This window comes from Sorex araneus, chromosome 11 (genome assembly GCF_027595985.1).
Source record: "Sorex araneus isolate mSorAra2 chromosome 11, mSorAra2.pri, whole genome shotgun sequence".
NCBI lineage: Eukaryota > Metazoa > Chordata > Mammalia > Eulipotyphla > Soricidae > Sorex > Sorex araneus.
In genome coordinates, this window is record NC_073312.1 from 3,371,154 (window position 1) to 3,398,480 (window position 27,327).

Genomic DNA, 27,327 nt, shown 5'->3' on the forward strand with positions numbered 1-27,327 from the left:
GTGTGGCCAGAGCCCAGGCCCGGCTTCCTCCGCTCCCCAGCGGGCCAAGTTTGGAGTCGGCAGCTAGGATCTGCGTGCCCTGTCCGTGTGAATTCGAGCTCTGTCCGCCTGGGAGGAACGTTCTCCGGGTTCCAAATACGCTACAGCCGCTGGACTGTGCTGCTTTCAATTTCCCCCGGGTCACGCCAGCAGCATTTACCCAAAACTCCCAAGAAGGGACGTGCTCGCTCCATTTCCAGGCTGGACGGATGCGAGAGGCTGATTAACAGCCCGTGACCTGCCGCAGACTGGTCTAGTGACCCTTCTCTCTGGCGCCAGCGCTGGGGCCATCGGTTAACCTGCCGGGGCCTTGACCGTGAAGGACCTAATGGGCTGAGAAATGAGCAGGTCTCTGAGCGTGAACTCGCAGAGCACAAAGGTGCTGGATTAAGGAAGCGCTGCCCTGCCAGGAAAAGTGAGTTTGGAGATTTCATTCCAGCAAAGCTGCACAGGTTTCCCGCCCTTATGAGGACCTGCCTGTCAGCCGGAGCTGAAGGTCTAAGGACCAAGAGTGACAGGGCCAGAGAGACAGGACAGTGGGGACGGTTGGAGACAGCCGACCCAGAGCCGGGAGTAAGCCCTGAGCATCACCGAGCGCGGCCCCCAACCAATCACAGACCACCATGAGGGCGCGGAGATTCTTGCTTATGGGTTTACAGATCATGGTACCCCCTGGCTCCAAAAGGCCCTAAACTGTTAACCGTGAGACGTGTGAAGTTCCTTCCTCTCCCGTCCCCGGCAGCAAACCACCCGCTCCGGAACCGCCTTCAATCTTTTTTTTGGGGGGGAGGGGTCACACCCGGCGATGCACAGGGGTAACTCCTGGCTCATGCACTCAGGAATTACTCCTGGCGGTGCTCGGGGGACCATATGGGATGCTGGGATTCGAACCCGGGTTGGCTGCGTGCAAGGCAAATACCCTACCCGCTGTGCTATTGCTCCAGCCCCAACCGCCTTCAATCTTCTGCGGAGAATTCGGCTAGGTTGGTCAGACGCAAGGGCGGTGCTGCTCTTCCACCCACTCTTGGATTTGACGTGGCATAAAGTCCTTTGGTGTGGGGAGGCACAGTTAGCAGTGCTCAGGAGTCACTCCTGGTAGTGGTCGGGGGCGGGGTGGGGGGCATATGGGATGCTGGGGATCGAGCCTAGGCCGGCTGTGTGCAAACTAACTGCCCTCCCCGCTGCTCTATCGCTCCCCGCCCTCACCTTGATTTCACCTGAATTGTTACCAAAAAGGCTCTTATTAAAAACAGTGTTCTGCTTTTTATTTAACTGCTCCGCTTGACTGCGGTGCCCCAGCCAGCCCGCCCCTGCTCGTGTCACTCTCTGTCCTGTGGCCAGCCCGGGCACGGAGTCTTTCCCTTCACCATTGTCCGCTCTGTGCTTTGTCTCTTCATAGCCACAGAGGGGGGACGTCGTCTGGGCGGGCCCGTCCGAGCTGCCTTATCCCCTCACAGGGGACTCTCGGCGTCCGGCTGACGTGTCGCCCAGGTAGGGCCCCATCTTTTCTCGGAGCGGAGGGATATTCTGCTGTCCTTCCTTCCTTCCTTCCTTTCTTCCTTCCTTCCTTCCTTCCTTCCTTCCTTCCTTCCTTCCTTCCTTCCTTCCTTCCTTCCTTCCTTCCTTCCTTCCTTCCTTCCTTCCTTCCTTCCTTCCCTCCTTCCCTCCTTCTCTCCTTCCCTCCTTCCCTCCTTCCTTCCTTCCTTCCTTCCTTCCTTCCTTCCTTCCTTCCTTCCTTCCTTCCTTCCTTCCTTCCTTCCTTCCTTCCTTCCTTCCTTCCTTCCTTCCTTCCTTCCATGGTTTGTTGATTTTTTGTTTGTTCAGGCCACACCCATTGATGCTCAGGGCTTACTCCTGGCTCTGCCTGAGGGATCACTCCTGGTGTACTCAGGGGACCCTGTGGTGTACTGGGGATTGAACCCGGATCAGCCACAAGCAAAGCAAGTGTTACCATTGCTCTGTCTCCGTGTGGCTAACCAGTTTTACCAACACCCTTTGTGTAGGTGACTTTGTCGTGCACTAACTGACCTTTCACCTGAGGGTTTACCTGAGGATGCCCAGGTCTCTTCCACTGGTCTGAGGGTCTGTTTCATTCACCAAAACAGTGTTTGGGTAACTATTGCTTTATAATGGATTTTAAAGTCAAGGAATGCAATGCCTCCTCACTTATTTTTCAGAATGACTTTGGCTATTTGGGAAACTTCACGTTTGGATATTCTGGGAAATTTTGCTTCCACAAAAAATTTTCAAAGTACTTAAGCTATGTTCTTGAAGGATGTCATTGGAATATTTTATAGGAATTGAATTAAATCCGTATAATGCTTTGGTTAGAATGGCCATTTACAAATGCTAATTCTTTCAAGTCATGCACATAGGATATTTCTCCATTTCCTTGTGTTCTGTTCTATTTATTTTAACGATGATTTATAGTTTTCATTGTATAAGTCTTTTTTTTAAAACTTCCTTTGCTAATCTTATTCCTAGGAATTTGCTATGTTTGGACACCAAGTAAATGGCTTTAAAAAAAAAAAACATCTCTTCTAGGTCATTTATATATAGCAATTCAATGGACTTATTGTGTTGATTTTGTGGTCTTCTACCTTATTGTACTGGTGGTTTTATAAGTGGAATCTTTAGGATTTTTCTATGCATATGCAAATAATTTTCTTTCTTCTTTTTTTTCCAAACTTGGATCCCTTTAAATCCTTTGACCTTTCCTTCCCCCCTCACCCCCGCCCAACTCTAAGGTAGGATTTCCAGTGCTATGTTGAACATTAGTGTGAAAGTGAACAGCCTTGCCTGACCTCAGAGGAGACGCTTCCTGTCTTACGCTATTGTGTACTATCTTGCCTGTGGCTTTGCTGTATACCGCCTTTGCTATATTGTGGCTAAATCCCACCTTTCCCCATATTTGTGAGAATTGCTATCTTGAATGAGTGTTGACTCTTGTCAAAAGCTGTCTTAGCCTCTATTAATGTGGTCATGTAATTTTTAATCTGACTTTTGTTGATGTGGTGTATTACAGTAATTGATTTTTTTGTGTATTGGGCCCTGGTTGTGCCCCTGGGGTGAATTCTGCTTGATCAAAGTGGACGATCCTTTCCGTGTCTTATGAAATCAGTTCTCTAAGATTTTTTTAAGGTTCTTTGCACTTATGTTTATCAGGGGATGTTAGTCTGCAATTTTATTTTTTAGTAAAGTCTCTCTCTCTCTTTTCTTTCTTTTTTTTTTTTTTTTTGCTTTTTGGTCACACCCGGCGATGCACAGGGGTTACTCCTGGCTCTGCACTCAAGAATTACCCCTGGCGGTACTCAGGGCACCATATGGGATGCTGGGAATCAAACCCAGGTTGGCCTCGTGCAAGGCAAATGCCCTACGCGCTGTACTATTGCTCCAGCCCCAGGTCTGGTTTTAGTGTGAACGTGATGTTGGTCCAACATCAGCTCTCAGGAAGGATTCCTGTTTCTTTGACTTTTCTGGAAGAGCTAGAGGAATATAATTAGTTTGTCATTGATGAGTTGGTAGAACTCACTAATAAATGTCTGAATCTTGGATTTTGATTTTGGGTAATTTGGGGGTGATTATTTTTACTATGGTTTTAGTTTCTTTACTTAATTGGCCTGATCTGGTTTTCTGTTTCTTTCCCCTGATTCACTATTGGGAGATTGTATACTTCTAACGATTTGTTTTTCTTCTAGGATCTTTAACTTACAGGCATAAGGCATTGTCTGCAGTACTATCTCACAATCTTTTCTATTTCTGATGTATTTGTTGTAATCTCCTCACTTTCATTTTTGATCTGATTTGTTATATGTTTCTGTTTATTTCTTGTTCAGTCTGGCACAAAATTTGTCAACCCTGTTTATCTCAAAAAAGGAGCATTTGGTTTCATTGATATTTTATATAATTTTTCCTTGGAATCTACATAATTTATTTTTTATTATTTAATTTCAATTTAATTTTTATTATTTAATTTTAATTTAATTTCATTTAATTTTTATTATTACCTTCCTTTTACTTAATTTGAATTCTGTTTTTGCTTTGCTCAAGTTTCTAGAGATTTCAAGTGCAGTTATTAAGATAAACTTGATTTCACGATAGAGGCCTGTATTGCTATACATCACCCTCTTAGCACCACCACTGTCACCTCCCACAGCTTCTCCTGCCTGGTGTTTTCTTCCTCATTCATTCTCAAGGATCTTTTTATTTCTTCTTCGATTTCCTATTTGACCCAAAGGCTGTTCAGTAGTATTTTGTTTAGACTCCAAGTGTTTTAGTTTTTACAACTTAATTTTTTTTTTTAATTTTGCTTTTTTTGGGCCACACCCGGCGATGCACAGGGGTTATTCCTGGCTCTGCACTCAGGAATTACTCCTGGCAGTGCTCAGGGGACCATATGGGATTCTGGGAATCGAACCTGGGTCGGCCGCGTGCAAGGCAAACGCCCTCCCCGCTGTGCTATTGCTCCAGCTCCACAACTTAATTTTTATAGCTAATTACTGCCATTAGAGCATTATAGTCAGGAAAGATGCTTGAGATGACTTCTATTTTTGTGACTCCATACAGACCTGATGTGTGCCCCAGCTCCTGGTCTGTCTTGGAGAAAGTTCCATGTGCGCTGGAGGAGAGTATGTCTTTGGCTTTTGTGGGATGAGAGCCTTCCACTTACCTACTGAGCCCAGTTCTTCCACTTCTCAGGTAGGGTTGTTTCCTGATTTTCTGCCTGACTGATCTGTTCAATAATGGAGTCGGGTCTTCTACTACTGTTTTGTTGCCACTGATGTAGCTGCTCACGTCTGTTCAAAGTTGCTTTAAACTTCGGGCTGGATCGATTGTACGTGGATAGGGCCCTTGCTATACATCCAACCAGCTTCCCACACGGTCCCCCAAGCCTGCCAGGAGTGCTCCCTGAGCACAGAGCCAGGAGTAACCTGAGCACCACTGGGTATGCCCCCTCTGCCCCCATAAAATAAAATCTTTGCCACCCATTCACTTGGTGCATAGAGGAAGACAAAGGTAAGACCCTCTGTGCATGAATACCCCCGTCAATACATGTCAATTCACATTTCTTAATACCTCTCCTCTAACTCCTCTGAAATAAACATGGCCGCCGTGCTTCCTGCAGGCACCAATTGTCAGAATGATTGTTTTCCAGTCTGTCGGGCTGAGCCCGTGTTTATTGTGAGAGATCAAGGGCAGCATCTTGCGAGCAGCAGAGGTCAGACTCTGGTTCCTGATCCAGCCACTCTCTTTGCTGGGGGTGGAGAGCACCCATCAGTGCTCAGGGCTGACTCCTGACTCTGTGCTCAGAGATCCCTCCTGGTGATGATCAGGGACCGTATTGCTACGCGGATTGAATCGCGCTTGGTGACACGCAAGCGAGCATCTTGCTCCCTGTTCTGTCTCTCTGTCCCTACTCTGAGCACTTTGATTGGAGAGCTCAACCCACTGACCTTTGGGGAACTTGTTGACACAAAGCAAGTTATTCCCACGTGAGCATTTTAAGACGTTTTGTGATTTTTCTCTGCTTCCTTGTCTTTCTTTTCCTTTTCCCGCTGGCCCGCAGTGATCTGCGTCCACGCCCTCTTCTTGGGAGAGTCTTCCTTCTGCTGCCAAGGGGCGTCTATTACTCTTTTACTTATCTCTTTTGAAAAAGATTTCATTATTGAATCACTGTGAGCTGGACCCTTCAAAGCTGCTCATGATTGGGCTTCAGTCATGCAGTGTTCCAACACCCGTCCCTTCTCCAGCACCTGGGTCCCCAGTTTCCCTCCCATCCCCACCCACCCTCCTCACCTAGTCACTATGGCAGGCATTTTTCTTCTCCCTCCCTCCCTCCCTCCCTCCCTCCCTCCCTCTCTCCCTCCCTCCCTCCCTCCCTCCCTCCCTCTCTCTCTCTCTCTCTCTCCCTCTCTCTCTCCCCCTCTCTCTCTCTCTCTCTCTCTCTCTCTCTCTCTCTCTCTCTCTCTCTCTCTCTCTCTCTCTCCCTCTCCTTTCGGGCATCGTGGTTTGCAATACAGATACTGAAAGGTTACCTGGCATATCCCTCTACCTACTTTTGACACTCCCTGAAGGTGCATCTAATATTCCAAGCTTACTTCCCTTGTCAAATTTAAAAGCAAGTCAGCCTCGAGTTGATCACCGAGTCCTTGTTGTTCTCCTCCTTTCCTCCGATTTATGATTTTTTAATGCGTCCTCCTGATTCTGAGTGAGGCACTTTGCTTTTTATAGAAGACCATTTAGTTTTTCTTGCCGAGCCAGTTTAGAGTCCATGAACACCTTTAGCTATTTTTCTGAAAAGGCTTTTTTTTAATACTCCTCCTTCAAATGAGTGATAACTTGACAGGAGAGAGGGTTCTTGGTTGGAGGCTCATTTCCTTCAAGACTGAATAGATTATGCCATCCCCTCCTTGCTTGTAAGTCTCATTTGAGAAGCGTGATGCGGTGATGCGGTTACTCTGAGTATCCTTGCTCCTCACAGTCTTTATCCTGCTTTGGTTCCTGACATCTTAATTTCCGTGAGTTCTGGTGTTCTCCTGTTTGGAACTTTCTGGACTTCCGGCATCAGGGTCCGTGTCCCTGCCCTCGGATTTGGGGAAGTTTCAGCGATTATTTCCTCCACGAACGTTTCTTCCCCTTTCCTCACTCTTGAATTCCTGAAACTGAAACTCCTATGATGTGGATAGATTTCTTTTAATACTGCCCATAAATTGCTTTATGTTCTCCTCATGTTTTTTTTTCTTTTTGGGTCACAGCTGGTGATGCTCAGGGGTTACTCCTGGCTCTGCACTCAGGAATTACCCCTGGCCGTGCTCGGAGGACCATATGGGATGCTGGGAATCGAACCCGGGTAGGCCTCGTGCAAGGCAAACACCCTACCCGCTGTGCTATCTCTCCAGCCCCTCTCTTCATGTTTTTAAATTACCTTTCCTCTTTATTTTTGGGGGACACGCTCCTGCTCAGGGTGCACCCCTGCTCAGGGCACGTATGCTGGCCCGGGGTGTGCGGCGGGGCTGGTGTGCCCTGCCAGTGTCCTACCCACTGTGCTCTCTGGCCCTTCTCTAGCTCCTCCTTCTCGTCACTGCTTTATTTTCAGCTGCTTCTATGAGTTTTTATTTTATTTGTTTGTGTTTATTTCCCCAAAACTCTAGAGGAAGCAGGAAGGGGGAGAGGACGCAGATCAGGACCCGCGAGGGAGGAAGTCGAGGAAAGCCAAAGAAACGAAATCAAATCTCAAAAAATGCCCCAAATTCTGATTACTTTGAAACTCTAAAGTTCCTGTGTTCCGCAGACACGGGGTGGATACTGTCCCCGTCACTCGTTCGTTTCTGCTTGAATGATGTTTCGAAGTATTAAACACAAAAGTGTTTGAAGTATTTAAGAAGACCCTTTCCTGGGCCTGGCGGTCACTCCACTGGGCAGCTGGTGGGTTGCCGCGTAGACGCCCTCCTCGGGCGGCGTGGGAAGTCCCGGCACGTTTGGCACCTTCGTGGGCGTTTGAGCCAAGCGCTGGCAAGAGAGAGTCCCCCGCTCCGTCCAGTGGCTGCGTCGTGGGGGCAGGGCTGGGGGCTGGGCATGGTCAGCTTGGTGCTGGCCAAGGGCTCACCTGTCCCACAGACTCCACGCCTGTGACTCGCAGAGACTGTGTGGCCAGGACACCCACTGGGGGCCTGGGGTCACAGGTCACCTGGGACTGTGCTCACAGCCTCCCCCCACCATGGGGCAGGTCCACCTGGGTTATTGCTGGGTTCCAGTGGGGCGTTTACGCGAGCTGCCACCTGGGTACTGTCTGCCCAGCCCTGGGTGCTGTCTGCCCAGCCCTGGGTGCCTGTCTGTCCAGCCCTGGGTGCCTGTCCAGCCCTGGGTGCTGTCTGTCCAGCCCTGGGTGCTGTCTGTCTATCCCTGGGTGCTGTCTGCCCAGCCCTGGGTGTCTGTCTGTCCAGCCCTGGGTGCTGTCTGTCCAGCCCTGGGTGCTGTCTGTCCAGCCCTGGGTGTCTGTCTGTCCATCCCTGGGTACTGTCTGTCCAGCCCTGGGTGCTGTCTGCCCAGTACTGGGTGCTGTCTTTCCAGCCCTGGGTGCTGTCTGCCCAGTCCCAGCTGGACCGAGGAGTGTCCCGTGGTCCCCACCAGAGTCTGACCAGGTCTGGGCTGCGGCAGGCGGTCAGCGGTCAGCGGTCAGCGGCAGAGGCAGCTGTGGCGCTGTCCCTCTCTGCCCTTGGCGGAGCCTGGTGGGCGTCTGCGCTAACGTGGCCCCCGGATTGCTAGACTGAGGCCGTGTGGAGGCTGAGGTGGGCGTCCGGCTCGGGTGGCCCCATCCTCGGTACCAAGGGCCTCCCTGGAGACGTGCTCCTCAGCTCCGAGCCCGGCTGCGGTGACCCCTCACAGAGAGTTTGGTTCCGAGCTGGACGTTCTCAGTGTGGCCACAGCGAATTCCACACAGGGCCCGAGTCTGTGCTCTTGGGCCGGCCCGGCACTGCCTCAGCCTCTCCGGGCGCCCTTGCCGCCTGCGTCTCTCCTGGCTCTGTCGGGCTCCTGTGTCTTTAAAGGCTGCGTACGCCCGAGGTCCTCAGTCATCCATCAATTCAAGGCATCCGAATTGGACATCTTCTTCCGGTCCCTTCAAAAGATGGCTCATGCCTCGGTCCCGCCAGGACCCTCTGCCCAGGGCGGGTGCTGGGTCTTGCACATTTCCTGCCGGCCCGTCCATGAAATGAAGCCGTGACAAACCGTGTGGGCCAGTGAGGCAGCAGCTAGCTCGGCCACCGGAGTCCGCAGGCACAAGGTGCGCCCAGGGCGACACTTGGTAAGCCCTGGAGATGCTTGTGGTTGTGGCAACCCGGGAAGATAATACTAAAATCTAGCCGGCAGAGGCCGGGCGCTGCTGAGCCCTCCAGGGCCCGGACAGCCCCTACCCCCAGCCCAGTGCCCAGCCGGATGTCCCGGGAGACAGCTCAGAAACCCACCAATCTCCTGCTCTGTTAAAGTATGGCGTGTCCAGGGGAATCTTCGAGAAGCCCCGATGCCCGAGGTCTTTCTGCAGGGGCCTGAGATTGGTCCGTACGGCTGACCCCAGGGCTGGCCTCACACTTCCCTACACTTTTCCCCGGCCATTTGTATTTCTTTGAAAAAGTTTCTGTTCATTTCTTCTTCCTATTTTATGGGGGGTTGGGTCTTTTTTCTTGTCAAGTTCTATCAGTCCTTTATATATCTTGGATATTAACCCCTTATCTTATGAATGTTGGGGAAATAATTTTTTCCATTCCGTGGGCTGTCTCTGTATCTTGGTCACGATTTCTTTTGAGGTGCAGAAGCTTCTTAGTTTAATGTAGCCCCATTTGTTCATATTTGCTTCCACTTGGTTGGGTTTGATTTTTTTTTGGGGGGGGTCATACCCAGCAATGCACAGGGGTTACTCCTGGCTCATGCACTCAGGAATTACTTCTGGCAGTGCTCTGGGGACTGTATGGGATACTGGGAATCGAACCTGGGTCAGCTGTGTGCAAGGCAAACGCCCTTCCTGCTATGCTATCACGCCAGCCCCAGGTTTGATCTTTAAAGGTGCGTTTAGCTTCAATGTCATGAAGGGTTCTGCCCATGTTTTCCACCATGTGACTTAGAGATTCAGGTCTGATGAATTCTGTTTGCTAGTATTTTGTTGTAAGCAGTAGCACAGCGGGTAGGGCGTTGGAACCCGGGCGCAGCTGACCCGGGTTCGATCTTTCTGTCCCTTTCAGAGAGTCTGGCAAGCTACGGACAGTATCCTGTCTGCACGGCAGAGCCTGGAAAGCTACCCGTGGTGTATTCAATATGCCAAAAAGAGTAACAAGAAGTGTCACAATGGAGACATTACTGGTGCCCGCTCAAGCACATTGATGAGCAAGGAAGGGGAGGACAGTGCTACAATGCTATAGTTTTTGCTGAGGATCTTTGCATCTGTGTTTGGTCATCAGGTATATCTGCCTGTGATTCTATTTTTTGGTGTTATGTATCTCTGTCTGCTTTTGCTATCAGGGGGATATTTGCCTCATAGAAACTGTTTGTAAATGTTTTTGTTTCTTGAATTTCCTGGAAAAGCTTGAAAAGGGTCGGAACTAGGTTCTCTTTAAAGATTTGAAAGAATTCACCAGTGAATCCATCTGGGCCAGGGCTTTTGTTTTTGGGGAGAATTTTGACCACCATTTCAATTTCCTTGATAGTGATGAGTCTGTTCAAGTATTTGAAATCTTCTTGGTTCAGTTGTGGGAAGTTATACGAATCCAGGAATTTATCCATTTGGACTGGAGCGATAGCACAGCGGGTAGGGCGTTTGTCTTGCACAAGGCCGACCCGGGTTCGATTCCTCCGTCCCTCTCCGAGAGCCCGGCAAGCTACCGAGAGTTTCCCGCCCGCATAGAAGAGCCTGGTAAGCTCCATGTGGTATATGTGATATGCCAAAAACAGTAACAACAAGTCTCACAGTGGAGACATTACTGGTGCCCGGTCAAGCAAATCAATGAACAATAGGACGATAGTGGCACAGTGCTTCAAGATTCTCTTGTTTCACAGCATTAAGATCACAGAGTAATTTCTGATGATCCTTTGAATTTCTGTGGTTTCTATTGTGATGTCCCCCCTTTCATTTCTGGCCTGACTCATTAGGGTTCTCTCTCTCTCTCTCTCATCTTGCTAGTGGTTTATCAATCTGGTTTATTTTCTCAAAGAACAAGCTCTTGTTTTTGTTGATCTTTCAGATTGTTTTTGAGCGTCTAGCTTGTTCATCTCTGCTCTAAATTTTATTATCTCCTTTCTCCTGCCTGATTTGAGCTCCCTTTGTTGGTCATTTCCTAAGATCTTAAGCTGTGAAGTTAAATTATGTGGAATCTTTCTTCCTTCCTGATGAATGCTTGCAGAGCTATAAACTTTCCTCTTAACACTGTTTTGCTGTGTCCCACAAGTTCTGGTAGCTCGTGTCTTCGTTCTTGTTTGTTTCCAGGAATCTTTTGATTTCCTCCTTGATTTCCTCTTTAAGTCACCGGTTGTTCAGTAGTGATCTGCCTAATTTCCAGGTGTTTGATTTGATTCTCTGTTTCTGGGTCTGATTAACTTCTATTTTCAGTGTAGCCTGGTCTGAAAAGATAGTTGATACAGTTTGTATCATCTTAATTATGTGGAGGCATGTTTTGGAGCCCAGCATGTGGTCTATCTTGGAGAATGTCCCATGACACTGGAGAAAAATGTGTATTCAGCTTTTGAAAGATGAAAAGCCATATATATATATATAAAATATATTACACATATATATAAAATCTAATACCTGCTCTTCCTTTTCTCCCCTCAAATAAAGTATTTCATTGGTGAACTTTAGTGCAGTGGCAGAACAGAGTTCAAATCTCCAGCTATTATTGTGTTGTGACAATATCTTTCTTCAAGTCTATTAGGACTTATTTTAAGTATTTTGCTGGTCCCTTATTAGGTGAGCGTACACGTAAGTATGTGAGTTCTTCATGATGTGCAGATCCCGTGTCATTAAAAGTGACCTTCACTGTCTCTTATAACCATCTTCAGCCTGAAGTCTATATGGTCTGATACTAGTAAGGACTCCCGGCTCTTTCGAGGGGAATGTTTGCTTGTAGGATTGTTTTCCAACCTTTGACTTTGAGTCCGTGTTTGCTCTGACTGTTCAGATGTGTTTCTTGCAGGCAGCAGAGTGTTGGGTTCAATGTTCTGAGCCATCCTGCCACTCTGTGTCTCTTCATGGCTGTGTTTAGCCCATCGACATCCAGAGAGATGATTGTGATGAGTTTTGTCTCATCTTTCTGCAGAAGTTTGGTGTGTTTGAGGGGGTTGTCTTGTCTTAAAGTAGCCTGTTTAGTTCTTCTTATAACAATGGCTTGGAGTCTATGAGGTTTCTGAGTTGTTGTTTATCTGTGAAGTTATTTATCGTTCCTTCAAACTTGAATGAGAGTCTGGCAGGGTAAAGTATTCTTGGTGAGATGTTCCGTTCATTGATTTTCTTCACTATATCCCGCCACTTTGGGCCCAAGGGCTTCTTCTCATAAGTCTGCTACGAGTCTTAAGGATGCTCCTTTGTAAGCAATTTCCTTCTTCGATCTTGCTGCTTTCAGTATTCTATCTCTATTTCTGTCTTTCGCCATTCTGATTAGGACGTGTCTTGGAGTATTTTTATTCGGATTCCGTTTAGCTGGTCCCCTTCGGGCGTCCTGGACCTGGGTGCCCGCACTCCCCGCTCTGGCAGCTCCTCAGCTCTGATGGCTCCGGCAGTTGCTTCTTCATCAGGGTTTTCGTTCTGGCCCTCGGGGGCCCCCATGGTTCTTAGGATGTTCTTGGATCCAGCCACCTGTGGGTCTACTCTGAAGCTCTTTCCCATCTCCCGCTACTGTCTGGAGAGTCTCTGCGCCTAATCTTGGAGCCCCTGACTCTGTCCTCAGCAGCAGAGCAAGTTTTCTCCCGTCTTTCATTTCACCTACCGGATTTTTCAGGTGTGTTGTTTCTGCTTGCGTTTTCCTCAATTCCGCTCTTATATTCTCTTGCATTTTGTTGGCCGTGCACTGCATTGTTTCTTTTTTCTTTTTTCTTTTTTTTGAGGCTAGTCTAAAGTCCCAGAGCAATCCTTTCTCTTTGAATAGTGCCAAGGATGGCAGCCATATGCCTACTACTCACTAGTGAAACAGCAAACTTATTTAACCACTGGCAAACCTCAGTAGTTTTTTTTTTTTTAATTCTTTTATTGATTCACCATGTGGAAAGTTACAAAGCTTTCAGGTTAAAGTCTCAGTTATACAATGCTCAAACACCCATCCCTTCACCAGTGCACATATTCCACCACCAATGCATTGTTTCTTTGAGCTTCTGATGTGTCCTTCACGGTTCCGTTCTGAATTTCTTATCAGAGAGAGATAAGAGATAAGAACAGATATCTGTAGCTGTTACCGGCTGGGTCGCCCGGGCGGGCATCTTCACTCCCTAAGCCTGGTGGGTTTCCGCGGTGCTTTACCGCCGTGACCTTTGCGATTTGGATTCTTGTGCTCATCACTGCTTTTGTGTTGTGGGCAGGGGGAGGATGTTAATTGGAGTAGGGGCTGAGGCCTAACGGCCTGATGTGGTTGGGGTGGTCGGGCTGCCCCAGGGAGAGTTTGAATAAGAGGCTGATGTGTGGTTCTTGCGGGATATGGTGGGAGAGATTGCCTGATGGCCACATGAAGGACCGTGGTGGAAACCACGGCCACCGTCCTCTAACCTGTGAGCTCGAGACTTACGTCCTTGCAGCCTGCAGCTCTGGTTTGGCACCGTCTCCAGCTCAGGCCCTGCCCTTCCAAGGCTTCTGCGCTGGTCTCTGTGTCCCTGGTAGGTTGGGATTTAGATCTCTCTGGCATCCTGTCGGCTGAGTCCCACCCGGCAACTGGTCCTGACTGCAGGGCGGGGAGATGGCCCCTGAAGGAGGGCTGTGACAAAGAGCAGGAGTGGGGCCCCAAAGGGCGGAGCACAGGCATCCTGTGGCATTTCCTGAGGTCTGGCTGATTGGGGCATCTGCGCAGGATTCTGGGCCTCTCTGGGCTCCGTCTCCCCGTCTGTGTTGCTGAGAACAGGACAAGACGTGCTCCCGAGGGCTGCTGGGAAGGGTAGCGGCGGCTCTGGCATGGCTGCACCCAAGCTGGGGTGCAGACGGTGTCACGCAAGTGAGTCGGCCGGGAGGGGCCCCAAAGGGAGGAGCACAGGACGAGCTGCATGACCTGAGTCCAGGGACTGAGTCCAGGAGTTCCCAAGGACTCCAGGTTTAGTGCTGGCAGCCTGGGTGCTGGTGCTCGGTGCTGGGCCCACACACTCAGTACCAATGGGCTCCCGCAGCAAATCAGCAGTGTGTGGGGGGGCGGGGAACCAAATATTTCTGGAAGTGATGCCAGAACTGAGCACCACTGCGAGACCCTCAGAGTGAGTCACTGCTGGGGTCGGCCTCCTTCTGCCTGTCCTGCCGCCCTTGGTGCTGAGTGAGATGAGGCCGGGCCAGGGGGTGACCACGGCTCTGACACGTGGAGCCCACATGGCCCGCGCTCAGGCATGACTCAATCACACGCTGACGCAGGGGTCGGCCCGCTCAGTTGGCGTGGGCGTTCCCGCCTGCCCCGGCGCTCAGCAGGGCTGGTGCTCACGGCCCGGGTGCCCGCAGCTCAGGGACCCACCAGCCCTTGGTAGGCCTGACAGGTCCGGAGTGAGGGGGGCTGTGCCCTGCGCCTGTGCCCCCGGGGAGGTTACTGGGAGCGAGTCCCACCACGTGTCTGTGCCCGGGCAGGGGTGGGTGTTCCTGGCTCCTGGGAAGCCCTGAGGGTCCCTGGGGGTGGGGCCACGTCACTGCCGAGGGTGTGGCTGTCGCATCCTGTGGCATTTCCTGGACGGCCACTGAGCCCCGGGCTCTGCACCCGGTGGAGGGGGTTGGCTGGGGGTCTGGCGCCTTCCTGGGCCCCCGTCTGCAGGGCCCGCGCTCCACGCCGGGGTCAGACGCCTTCTCTCTGGGCTCCCGCGAAGACTGTGGGCACCGGAGCTGACACCAGACCGGGAGCCCTGCCATGAGCAGGGCCCGCTCGGGGCCGGGCTGGGGGTGGGCGTGGGGTGCGGGAGGGCTGTGCCACTGGGTGCAAGGCCCCGGCCCCCAGGGAACGGGGACAGGCCTGGCCGCCCCTGAATGGCCTCATTGATGCCCAGCACAGCCGTGCCAGCCACGTCCGTGGACGCCCGAAGACTAAGTCCTGGGAGGGCAGTGGAGATGCTGGGCGTGGCAGAGGGACTCCCAGGGGGCTCAGGGCGCTATGCCCGCTCTGGAGCCATGTATTGGGAGGGGGTGGGCAGCTGCGGGGAGCAGGGGGCTCCTGAGGCCCCGTGGTGAGGAGAGAAGCCAAAGGCCTGGATGGGCACTCACCACCCCGCTAAGACCCAGCTCAGTGTCAGGTGCTGACTGGGGCCCCTGCCTGGGCCCTCCAGGACCTGTGCCAGCTGCCGCCCCCATCTGGAAGGGGCAGCACTGGGTAATGCTAACTTCTCAGGTCCCAGAAGGCCTCGGTGTATGAGCAGACTAAGCCCCAGAAAGGGGACGAGAGACCCCACCCCATAACAGGCGGAGACAATCGGAAGAATGAAGCTCTTCCCAAGGTACTTAAACCGCCCGCCACAAGCAAGTTCAATATTCTTGAAAGATTACAACCAAATCCAGCACACAATAATCTAAACATTCGAAATGATCTGCGTGTAGATAACAGCGGCCAGCTACCCGGAGGAGAGCAAGTTTGACTGGGTGCTGATGGCTAGAAATAGATCCATAAATAGCAGAGATGATGGAATCAGCAATCAAGGACTTTTAAAACACTCGTACCAAGGAATTGTTTTCCCCTGCATTGTCAGGGAGACATTATCATAATGGGGAGAGTGATGGTTGATACAGAACCAAATGGAAATTGCAGAGAAGAAAAATAATGACACTAACTAAATGGAAATGGCCCTGGATGGGCTTAACGGGAAATTGGATGCTACAGGGAAGAGATCCGTGCCCTTTCTTAACTGGAGACGCGAAGGGAAACAAGAGCAGGGGTGCGGAGAGAAGAGAGACTCATGGTTAGCGGGCAATATCAACACGAGGAGGTCCCTCAGAAATCATTAAGAGTCCCGGGAAATGTGCGTGAGAGCCAAACCGAGATCTGCAGAGAGAACAGAGACGCCGGTTTAGTTTTCACACGCAACACAGCAAGTGTCAGGCACTCACCCTCCGGCAGGCACACGGCTGTCACCGCGGCCGAGCCATCTGCCCCCCCGCCATGATAAACAAACTCGACTTTGGTGCTGTTGAGCGTGATGGCCACAGGAGTTCTCTGGCTTGTCCCCTGGTGGTCATCCTGCAGGAGACCAGCTCGCGCCGAGGACAGAGATGCATCCGCTCAGTGGGGGTCGCAGCAGGGTCAGCGCCGGTCAGCTCGTCCTGCACCTGGCGTGCGTGGTGGGCCCGGTGCTGACCTCCCATCTCTGTGGACCTGAGCAGCCGACAGCGACGGAGGGGGCCTTGCTGTCCACAGACCCCGGGAGTCCAGGGGGAGTCCAGGCAAAGCTGCCAGCCTGAGGTCAGAGTTTGGGCAGACCCCGGTTCCTTGAGATTCCACGACTCACGTTCTCATTCCTTGGCTTGTCGCCGGGCTCCTGAGACTCCCCCCCCCCCCCCCCGCCTCCTGCCGCCCGGCTCCCACCCGAGCTGCCCACCACGGGCTCAGCCGCCTCTTCAGCAGGAAGATGCTGTCGGGCTCGCCCTCCCCTTTCAAAGACCGGGAGGGTTGGAGAGATGGGACAGCGCGCGGGCTGCTTGCCTGGCGCAGGGCTGAGCCAGGTTCTGCCCCAGCCCCCATCTGGCCCCCTGAGCACCACCAGGAGTGATCCCCGAGTGCAGAGCCAGGAGTAGGGCCTGAGCACTGCTGAGTGAGGCCCCCAAGCAGCCACCACCCCAAACTCCACATGACAAGGACAAATTCCGCTCTCCCTTTGACGAAGCGAGTGGTGGCGACCCGACTGTTCCCCCAGAAACACAGCCTGGCGCAGGGACGGGAGCGGGCAGCGGGCAGGGCCTGGTCTGTCCACGGGACAGGAGGGAGGACAGTGAGAGCCCCGAGGGCGGGGGTCCTGGGGCCACCGGCGAGTTCTGCCTTCTCCCTAGATTTAAAGTGTTTGCATCTGGCTGAAGGGGGGACGAAGTGACCCCTGGAGGCAGACCCCACAGACCCCACAGACGGGCGCCAGAGTGGGGTGTCCGGAGGGGTGTGGTGGCTGGGGTCCGTCCAGCGCCAGACCAGCTCCTTGCAACCCCGTGTGTGAGGAGGACGGAGGAAAAGGCGCCAGGAGGGAAGCAGATGCGTGACGGGGGCTCCGGGGGGCGGGGGCGGATACCGCGGGCCTCTGGCCTCCGTCCTTGCGCCTGTTCCTGACAGCCGGGGTCACGTCTCCGCCTTCCCCAGCGAGCACCAGGACGGAGCGAGCTCACTGGGTCACCTTTTCATAACCAAGCTCCAAATGCAGGGGAGAATGTCTCCTGTGAGCCTAACTCGGACCGCTTCTCCTCCAGAGACACTGAGACGGCGCTGAACACGCGTCTCTGGGCAACGTCGAGGACTGACAGGCCCGGAGCGGGAAAGTAAAGGGGTGGAGGGAAATGGGGTGGTGCGGGCTCTGAGTAGAGGGTACCCGGCATCCCCCCGGGTGGGCGGCCAGAAGCTGCAGGACCCCAGCAGCCAGTGGGCGGCACGGAGGGCTCAGAAGGGCCCCTTTAGGTTTTTTTTTGCTTTTTTTTATTATTGAGTCACACCCGGCGATGCTCAGGGGTCACTCCTAGCTCTGCACTCAGGAATTACTCCTGGCGGTGCTCAGGGGACCCTATGGGATGTTGGGAATCGAACCCGGGTCGGCTGCGTGCAAGGCCAACGCCCTCCCCACTGTGCTATCGCTCCAGCCCCAGAAGGGCACAGCCGAAGGCCCCTGGGCCCCCTTACAGAAAAGGTAGGAACCCCGTTATCTGTGCTAGCGGGAGCCCCCTCCTCACTAATGGCTCTCGGACCCTCCCGGGTCCTGAGTCAGCTGCTTCTCAGGGGCCTGTGTGAGGGGGCCGCACCCTGGAGAGGGCCCTGCCCATCCCCCAGGGGACAGTTCTCAGGGGGCCCGAGGGTGAGGGGTGCTCACGCCCGTGACGTGGCTGCTGGTACCGAGGCCCTCGTGAGACGCGCCCCAGTCAAGGCCACTGGCCTCCATGTTTGCTTTGTCCGTCGTTGGAACTGGCGTTAAATGAGCAGCTGGGGGCCGGAGTGGTCGGACAGCGGGGAGGGCACTCGCCTTGCAGGCGGCCGGCCTGGGTGCGTTGGCTCAGAGGACCTCATGTGCTCCTCTGAGCCCAGCAGGACTGGTCCCGGAGCACAGAGCCAGGAGTCAGCCCTGGGCATCCCGTGCCCCAAGCCAGTGCATCACCCGCCCCAGGGCAGCCCTCGGCAGCGCCCGAGTTCCACTTTCCCGCTTGCTGCTCCCGGCGAGGGAGAGGGGAGGGGAGGGGGGCTCCACCCGCTGCCCGCGTCCCCCCGAGCCTGTGGCCTGGGGCTGGAGTGAGCCCCCCCTGCCCCTGCACGGAGAGGAAAGTCGCCCCTGAGCTCTGCCCGAGCTCCCCCTTGGGGGCTTCTCTCCCCGGAACAGTCTCGGGGGCAGAGTGACGGGAGACTCTGGGCTGAGGCGCCGAGGGGGGAGGTGCAGGTTCTCTGGAGGGAGAGGCCCAGGCTAGCCCAGAGAGCAGATAGGCCAGCCGCACCTCAGGCCGGGCCGTGGGGCCCTCAGAGGGGTCTGCGCCCGCCGCCTACGGGGTTGGTTTTCCCCGAGGGCATCCCTTGGGCCTTTCTCTGCAGCCGGGCACTGGGGGTGGGGGGAGGGGCGCTGCCACGGAAGCATCCGGAACCGTCTGTGCGTGTCTCTCTCTGTCCTTCTTCCCCGGGGCTGCCGCGGGAGGCGGTCCATGCTCTGGGGCTCCCTCGGGACTCACCACCCGGCTCTACTCCCTGCAGGAGGCCCTGTCTGCCGGTGCCCAGGGGCCGGGTGCATGAAGGACAGCAGGGAAACCAAGTCAGCAATTCTCCACCCGCCCCCTCCCCAACTCCCGTCTTTTTGCTACCGTGGGCGATCCCATGGGGGGCCATGTGCCCAACACAATGCACGGATATAGGCCCAGAACGTTCCAGAGGGTGCTAGCAAAGGAGCAGGCCCCGAGAGAGAAAAACTGCCCTCCCCGCACCCGCCCTGCCCTGGCTTTTATTTATTTATATATTTTTTAAGTTTTCATTTTATTGAATCACCGTGAAAAAAATTACAAAGCTTTCAGATGATCTCGTCTTTATTCTCTCTGTACTTTGAGTACGTTCCATATTTCAATGGAGAACTCTCTATTATTGTTTGGAAATTTCCCCCCAACAACCAGGCCTGCTGAAAAGGCATCATTTAATAATTTCTCTTCGCTGCTGAGCGTGAGGACCCTGAGTTCTGCCGCGGCCGCGCGGCTTTGGGTTTCTGATATTTTAGCCCAGAGCACAGCCTAGGTGCAGAGCTGCAAGAAGCCGCTCTGGGTGCCACGATGGGTCAGAAGACCTCTGGCATCACAGTCTTCAGGAGCGGAGGGTCCGTTTCTCGCACCACAGCTCTGGATCATACCTGGGCGGAAGGCGTGCCGGTAACGCCTCCCCCTCCCAGGACCACCTACAGGCCACGTCACTAAAAAGGTCCTACCTCCGGGTTGGGGGTCTTAGAGGGTGGCTCTCGCCACGTGGATGCTGCCGCTGCCGCCATTTTCGCTCAGAAAAACAGGGCAGAGAGGGCAAGTCCCTCCCCGCCGCCCCGGCTTTCAGCAGAACGACCGACTTGTGCACCCACAGGCCCCTTGTCCCTGCCAGAGGCGTCCCTGGGTGGGGGACGGCTGGGGCTGCCATTGGGTCATCAGACCACGGCCCCCAGAGCCCAGAGGGACTGGGCCACCTGAGGGCTGGAGAAGCGCCAGTGCGGGGGTGGGTGCGAGGGGCGCTGGGACGCCTCGTGGGTCCATTTCAGCGCGGGGGTGAGAGATCTGCTGCAGCTCGCTGCCCGTGGGGCGAGTCGGGGCAGACGTGGGCCGCGGGGCCCGGGCTCAGGACCTGCGGCCAGCCTGGGTTTCCGCCAGGAGCCAGGGCGATTCTGTTCACTAGAGGCCGGGGCCCCTAGGCCGTCCCCTGCCCCCCACCCCCACCCACCAACTCGGAGTTCCTGGAACTGGAGCTCAGGGTAGCTGGGAGCTCCCTCCCGGTGTTTGCAGAACAGGCTCCTGGAGGCGCCATTTGCATACATTAATATTCATGCTCCATGAGTGCGCAGTTCACTGGGCTCTGACAGCTGCAAACAGTTGTGTAACCAGCCCCAAGCCCTAAGGTGGGGCGTCGCCGCCGCCCAGAAAGTTCTGCTTGGTCTCTGTGTCCCCCCAAGTCCCGCCTGCCCTGAGCCCCGTCACCAGCCCACAGAGGGGCTTTGTGACCTGTCCCATGGCAGGGGCCCCTCACCACTTCCTGAATTAGACAGAGGAGCTTCCGGGGGGCTGCGGGCGGGTGGGGGGCAGCGGGCAGGGGTGCCACGCGGCCTCTGGCCAACTGTCTGCGGCAGCGCCAGCCTCGCCGGCTCTTGGGTCAGCTTCTCATGCGCAAAGCGGATCCCCAGGAGCACCCTGTGGGGAGCACCCCCGCCCTATCGGGGTGTGGCTGCCACGCAGAGCACCCGGGCCAGCGTAGCCCCCCGCGGTGCTCAGGACCCCTGCCCGAGGGGACCACTGGGCACGTGGACCGGGTGGGGGCCAGCCGAGGACCCTCAGCTCTGGGGGGGCCTAGGAAGGGACGAGAGGGTCGGGCTCAGACCCGAGTGGAATCCTGCAGAGAATCCGCGGCAGGGCGGCCTCCTTCCTGGGAACCCGTTTTTTTTTTTTTTTCTTTTGGGTCACACCCGGCGATGCTCAGGGGTCACTCCTGGCGGTGCTCGGGGGACCATGTGGGATGCTGGGGATCAACCCAGGTTGGCCGAGTGCAAGGCCAACGCCCTCCCCGCTGTGCTGTCGCTCCAGCCCCAGCACCTGGCTTTGTCCTGGGCGCCCCCCTCTCTGCTCACGCCCCGCCTCTCCCTTTCCTTCACCCCATTTCTCCTCACTGACCTTGGGACCCACCGGTCGTGTGGACCCCCACAGAAGCGTAACCCCATTAACTTCTTCCCGTCTGAGGCTAATGGGATTACGGGCCGGCCGAGGAGAATCCAGGGGGAGGGTCTCGCCTCGCCCCCCGCACAGCTGTTCATGTGGGGCCCTGGCCGAGGCCTCGGGAGCCAGGCGGCCTCCATGCTCCTGGCCTCCGCTGTTGCCGTGGAGACGTGTCCTGGCTGGGCAGGGCCACACAGGGGCCAGTGCTCGGCCACGTGGCTGTTGGTGCCGCCAGGGAAAGGTCCCGGGGGCCCGACTCACCCCCTTCCCTCCTCACGGTCCATCCTCCCCTTTGGAGAAGGTGCGAAGAGCAGCCCCTTGAGGCTCCTCCTGTGAACTGGGGGCGTCTGGGCCAAGGGTTGCAGAGGCCAGAGCGGAGGGCGCTCCTCAGCCCCAGAGAGGCATGGGGCAAGGAAGTCTCTCTGTCTCCTCTCCCTTTCCCTCTCTCTCTCTCTCCCTCACTCCCTCTCTGTCTCTCTCTCCCCCTCTCTCTTTCTCTGTCTCCTCTTCCTCCCCCTCTCTCTCGCTCTCACTCTTTCTCTCTCTATCTCCTCTCTCTCCCTCTTTCCCTCTCCCTCACCCTCTCTCTCCCTCTCTCTCTTTCTCTGTCTCCTCTCCTCCTCTCCCCCTCCCTCCCTCTCTCTCCCTCCCTCTCTCTCTATTTCTATCTCCTCTCCCTCCCCCCTCTCTTGCTCTCACTCTCTTTCTCTCTGTCTCCTTTCTCTCCCTCTCCCAGTTCACTCTCTCTCTCTCGCTCTCACTCTTTCTCTCTCTGTGTCTCCTCTCTCTCCCTCTCTTTCCCTCTCCCTCACCCTCTCCCTCACCCTCTCTCTATCCTTCGCTCCCTCTCTCCCCCTCTCTTTCTCTCTCTCTCTCCCTCTCTCTTTCCCTTCTCTCTCTCCCCTTTCTCTCTCCCTCTCTCTCCCCCCTTCTCTCTCCCTCCCTCTCCCTCTCTCTCTCTCTCTCCCTCTCTCTCTCCCCCCTTCTCTCTCTCTCTCTCTCTCTCTCTCTCTCTCTCTCTCTCTCCCCCCCTCTCTCTCTTGAGGCGGAGGCATCCTCAGAACTCCCCGTGGAGTGCCCAAGTCAGGGTAATTTTGGCTCGATTTCCCGGGATGCCAAACGGCCTGGGCCGCCAGCGACGGGAGAGAGCCGGTTAGTCAGCGCCGAGAGGGGGAAGAGATTTCCACCAGGTACGAGAAGCGGCTTCCATTTCGAGAATCATCAACTTGCATTTTCAAGGCGGGAGAAAATGTTGCAAATGATAGGAAACATAATCGGACACGCCGAGAGGAATACTTAAGGAATCAGGGGAAATCTACCTCTTTGATATACAAAATAGTTCGGCTGAATTTGACTTTGTAACTGGGTAATTAACATGCCTCCGTCCCGGACTCACTCCAACCCCTCTCCGCCCTGGTGTTTGCAGAGAAACCTCCAGCCTCGCCGCTCCCTCTCTCCCTCTCTCTCTCTCTCTCCCTCTCTCTCTCTCTCTCTCCCTCCCTCTCTCTCTCCCTCCTTCTCTCTCTCTCCCTCCCTCTCTCTCTCCCTCCTTCTCTCTCTCTGTCTCCCTCCTTCTCTCTCTCCCCCTCTCTCTCTCCCTCCTTCCCTCCTTCTCTCTCTCTCTCCCTCCCTCCTTCCCTCCTTCTCTCTCTCTCTCCCTCTCTCTCTCTCCCTCTCTCCCTCCCTCCTTCCCTCCTTCTCTCTCTCTCCCCCTCTCTCTCTCTCCCTCTCTCTCTCTCTCTCTCTCTCTCCTTCCTACCTGCTCGCGGGAGGGGGGCTCCCCGGGGAGGGGGCAGCCCCCCCTTCCATCCTCTCCTTACACAGCCCGGGAAGCCGCCTCCTGCCCGCGCCCCGCCAGGGGGAGGCTGATGGGAATCACGGCTCCTCTTTACATCCCAATTTGTCTCATTTTCCGGCCAGAGCCCCACCAGACCACCCTTGAGAAGCAGAAGCGAAGGGGAGAGGCGGCGAGGCGGTGAGCCCGACCTCCCCCGTTCGACTCCCGACAAGAGCACAGTCCCGCCATTCGCAATCAGATAAGGGATATTATCTCGGTAATAAAAGGCAATTGAGAAACTAAATGAAAAATCTAATGCTTTTCATGCTGATTTATTTTAGATTAGAAAAAGTTAAACCAGATGTAAACACGGAGAGGTGGAGCATGAAGAGGGGCTCGTGGCGGAGGAATAAATCTCAGCTCTGAGTTATTACCGGTGCAGGGTTGCGTTAGCCAGAAAATGCACCGTGGCCCTAAGCTGCTCTGACGTCAGTTACTGCCGCAGCAGACTCCAGAGCACTGGCGTGAAGTCAGCCAGCGTCCTGAGGAGCTGGGGGCAGTGTGCTCCCACGGCCGGACTCATCTCAGTGCTCGTGGGAGGCTCCGGTATGGGCAGGCGATGGGGCTCTGAGAGGAGTCGGGTGAGCTCCTTGCCCTGCGCTGATTCCCGACACGGCGGGCCCAGGGCTGCCCCGGGCATGACTGGGGCATGGGGTCGGATGGGGACTCGCTCCGTTTTCTCCCCGTGTGTAGACCTGGGCTCCCTAACCATTCTCTCCCCACCCTGGGCTGGTGCGTGAAATTTCAGACCCAGGGTAACTTGCTCACGACTTTTCCAAGGCCGGACCCACTTCGGACAGAGCCTGCGCCCCAGGCACGAAAGCACACGTAAACACGGGCTAACATGGAAGAGGATGCCCTAGACACTGGGACTGGCCTGTCCCAGCTCTGTGCCCTTGGACCATGGCAGCATCTGTCCTCAGCTCTGTGTAAAACGCAGAGAGAACGCCAGCTTGGAGGTACCAGCGGAGAGGACAGGGAAGCCCCTAGCCCAAGGCTGGGAGAATTCACTGAGTCGGTGTGGTGCTCACCCACAGTGCTCCATCATGAAGCCTGGGAGCCCGGTGGGACGCATTCAGGACGTTTCTCTTTGTGCCGGAGCTGGGAGACCACACAGCCCTGCAAGGACCCACGGGAAGCTCACGGACGCCTTGGCAATAATGTATATGAATATTCACGCTGGATGGAATAAATTAGTATCATAAATAGCCTCAGGTTAGTTCAGGTACCCGTTTCACTGTCAGATTAGTTTTCTGAAAACTCAGAGCAGAGGAGTCCGGAGTTTCAGAGCTTTGTGGGTTTTAGAATTGCAGATAAGGGATTAGGGATCTGTCCGTGGGTAGTCGAATATCTTCAGGGAGAGTTTGTAAGCAAAGAGAAAAGCAAAACACAATCACACGTTGGCTCCTCCAGGCAGGGCTTGGGAAGATCAAATGAGAGAGTGAGAAATTGGTCTTGCCAAAGCGCTTTTCCTCGGGAAGTCTCTGGAACAACAGGACCTGGACATGCTTTTCCTCGGGAAGTCTCTGGAACAACAGGACCCGGACATCCGGGTCTCCCGTGGGTGCCGTCTCAGGCCCATGAAGCTGGTCACAGCTCACTCACTCGGGGACAGCGATGGGAGGAGGGGCATGCTTGGGTCAGGGCTTCCGGGAGCAGGACAGTGGGGGGTGCGGTGAGAGGGCAGCCCCGGGCCGGGCTGGCGGGGTCCCGAGTCCCCTCCTCTGTGGGCTTGCAGACCCTGGGGCCAGCACGGCGGGCCCTGCGAGGACCAACGTGCGCTGACTGACGTGTGTGTGAAGGGCGGTGGCACCGCGGCCTGGACTCTGAGGCCGACTCTGCTCCGCGGGACCCTCATTGCGCGGGGGCCCTGCTGGGGTCTCCTTCTGGAGCGTGTGCAGCTGCTCTGTGCCTCAATTTCCACGTCTGCCGAAGGGAAAAACCTCGCTCTGCTTCTCCCCAGAGGCGCTGCTGAGCTCCGGGGCTGAGTGTCAGTTGGTGGCACGTCCCCAGGGGGCCCCCAGCCCGGGAGCCTCTGGCAGGGATGGAAAGCGGAGCCCAGATCTCCCCTGCTGCTCCTTGGGGTCACCTCCTCGAGGGGGCGCTGTCTGCAGGATGTGGCGGGGGGTGGGGGGCCTGCAGCAAGCAGGGGGGAGGAGGAGGAGGTGCGGGCAGGGCATTTCTTATGGGAAAGACATTTCTTTTCCCTTTAGTTTTGGTTTTAGCACCCCCTGCCCGCATCTCCCCCACATGCGCGTGTACACACACACACACACACACACACACACACACACACACACACACACTGCTCAGGGCTTACTCCTGGCTGCACTCAGGGACCACTTCCGGCAGGGCTGGGAACCAACCGGGGTGCGGGGGTCTGACCCCAGGTAGGGAAGTTCCCTGCAGCCCGCAGCCCTCCCAGGCTGCTCTCAGAGAGGAGAGTTCCCGGCCCTTCCCTCCACGCCCTTCCGCACCAGCGCAGACCTGCCTGGTGCCGCAGCAACGGCCTTGAACCCAGGGGCCAGCCCAGCGCCCACCGTGGTGGGGCAGAGGGGCAGCGGTCACATGTGGCCGTCCCCTCCCACAGTCGGGGCTGGAGCGTCACAGGAATCGCTCAGGGAGACCCCAAAGAGCTCCCAGAGGGTTCGAGGAGCCAAAACATCCTTCCTGCTGCTCGGGCGCGGGCGGGAGGCCGCTCCCCGCTGGATCTCGCCCTCGCCAGACAATTAGGCAGCAAAGGCAATCAGCGGCACCCACGTCGCAAATGAAGGAGGGAAATGATCTCTGCGCACAGATGATATGATCTAATATGTAGGGAGCCCTGAGGATGGCACCCCCAAGGCCTCCTGGAACTAATCAAGGAACCAGCACCGTCGCAGCATACAAAATGAAAGCACAGAAGTCACTTGCTTTTCTGGACGAACTTTCCAACCTTTTTCTGGAGTCGGGCACCAGGCTCAGGGCATCACAGGGGTGAGGCTGGCAGCTGGCCGAGCCCCGTTCCCTCGGCTCATCCACAGACAGGAGAAAATCTGAAGGAGAAACCGTGAGAACAATTCCACCTCCTGGAAACGGCAAGGAACACAGTGATGGGTGGGGGCTGTGAGAGACTCCAATGATGGCACCGAGGAAACATCCGCGAGACGATGAAGGGAAACGTGTTGGGGGAAGCTGAGTCACAGGGAGACGGGGCGTCGTGCAAAGCCATCACTGCCCCCAACACACATTGATCTACACAATCCTATGACAGCCCCAGGGACCTTTAAAATTTTTTTTGTGTGTGTCATCTCAAGGGATTCCAAGGAGCCAAAATGATCTGGCAAAGTAACAAGATGGGGAGACCCCTGCTTCCTGGTCTGGAAACTTAAGTCAAAGCTCAAGTAACTTAGTGGTATAGAATTAGCATGAAGGTGCACAGAGATGATGCTAGAATACAGAAAGCCCCATTCTCCCCCCACCGCCCCCCCAGGACTCTCTCACACACGGCCGGGCAATATTCAATGAAAAGCGCCCAGCACTGACCCATCGAGTGAGTTACCCGCTGCTCGGCCTCTCCCTGGCCCCGCTGTCATGAGCCATTTCTAAATTACTCATCACCCGCCTTTCCCGGAACCCTTTCCCCGCTGCCAGCCTGGAAGGTCCCTTCCCTCACTCCCTGTCCCCGCCCCCGCAGCCGGGGGGCTCCCGGCCCTCCTCCCTGGCTTGGGCTGCTGTGATTCTGCCTGTGCTCAGCGCCTCCGAGGGGATGCGGGAACTGGCAGAGTTTGTCCTTCTGTGCTGGTCTCATTTCGCAGAGCTCCGAGGGGGCGGGCGGGAGTCGGCGCTTGCTCCCTGGCGAGGCTGAGGGCTGCTCTGTGTGCAGGGCGGGGGGCTGTGTTGGCAGGCGAGAGCTGGCCCCCCGGCACTGTCCTTGCCAAGACCTTTCCCCGGGCACAGCCGGGATCAGCCCTCCCGCCCGCCCCCTGCGAGCGGAGCCGGCAGGTGGGCCAGAGATAGCAGAGCGGGCCAGGCTTCGGGCCCGCTGGATCCCCAAGCTCGGCCGGAAATAACTCCCGAGCACAGAGGCAGGAGGGAGGAAGCCCCGGGCACCGCCAGGTGTTACCAAAGCCCCGCTCCCAAACCAAACGTTTTTCTTTTTCTTTTTCTTTTTGGGTCACACCCAGCGATGCTCAGAGGTTACTCCTGGCTCTGCACCCAGGAATTACTCCTGGCGGTGCTTGGGGGACCATATGGGATGCTGGGGATCGAACCCGGGTCGGCCGCGTGCAAGGCAAACGCCCTCCCCGCTGTGCTATCGTTCCGGCCCCAACCAAACGTTTTTAAACGGGTACAGTGAGGGCAGAGATCCAACGGAACAGACAAGGCCCTGACTTTGAGCAGAGCAGACCCTGTTCTGGTTTTGTTTGGGGCCACACTTGGCAGTGCTCAGGACTTACTCCTGGCTCTGTGCTTAGGAATCAGGGGCCTTGAGGGGTGCTGGGGGTCAGATTCTGGTTGGCGTGTGCAAGGCAAGCTCCCTACCTGCCGTACTATCTCTCCTACCCTGATATTTTTTTTGGGGGGGGTCACACCTGGCGATGCTCAGGGGTGACTCCTGGCTCTGCACTCAGGAATGACTCCTGGCGGTGCTCGGGGGACCCTATGGGATGCTGGGGATCGAACCCGGGTCGGCCGCGTGCAAGGCAAACGC

At 55.4% G+C, this 27,327-nt stretch overlaps 1 protein-coding gene across 5 annotated transcripts in view; it reads left to right on the top strand.

Moving 5' to 3' along the window:
* Positions 1-1,430: 1,430 nt before the first annotated feature.
* The window catches only part of C11H10orf90 (chromosome 11 C10orf90 homolog), a 155,321-nt gene continuing 129,424 nt past the window's right edge, over positions 1,431-27,327 (top strand). For 4 of the 5 annotated variants that reach the window (XM_055119582.1, XM_055119586.1, XM_055119585.1 and 1 more), the window contains exons 1-2: positions 1,448-1,530; positions 4,606-4,737. In XM_055119582.1, the coding sequence (XP_054975557.1) occupies positions 4,651-4,737 (87 nt within the window). In that variant the 5' untranslated portion in view covers positions 1,448-1,530; positions 4,606-4,650. Of the gene's footprint in view, positions 1,531-4,605; positions 4,738-27,327 lie in introns of all 5 variants that reach the window. The other variant, XM_055119584.1, reaches the window with a different exon arrangement.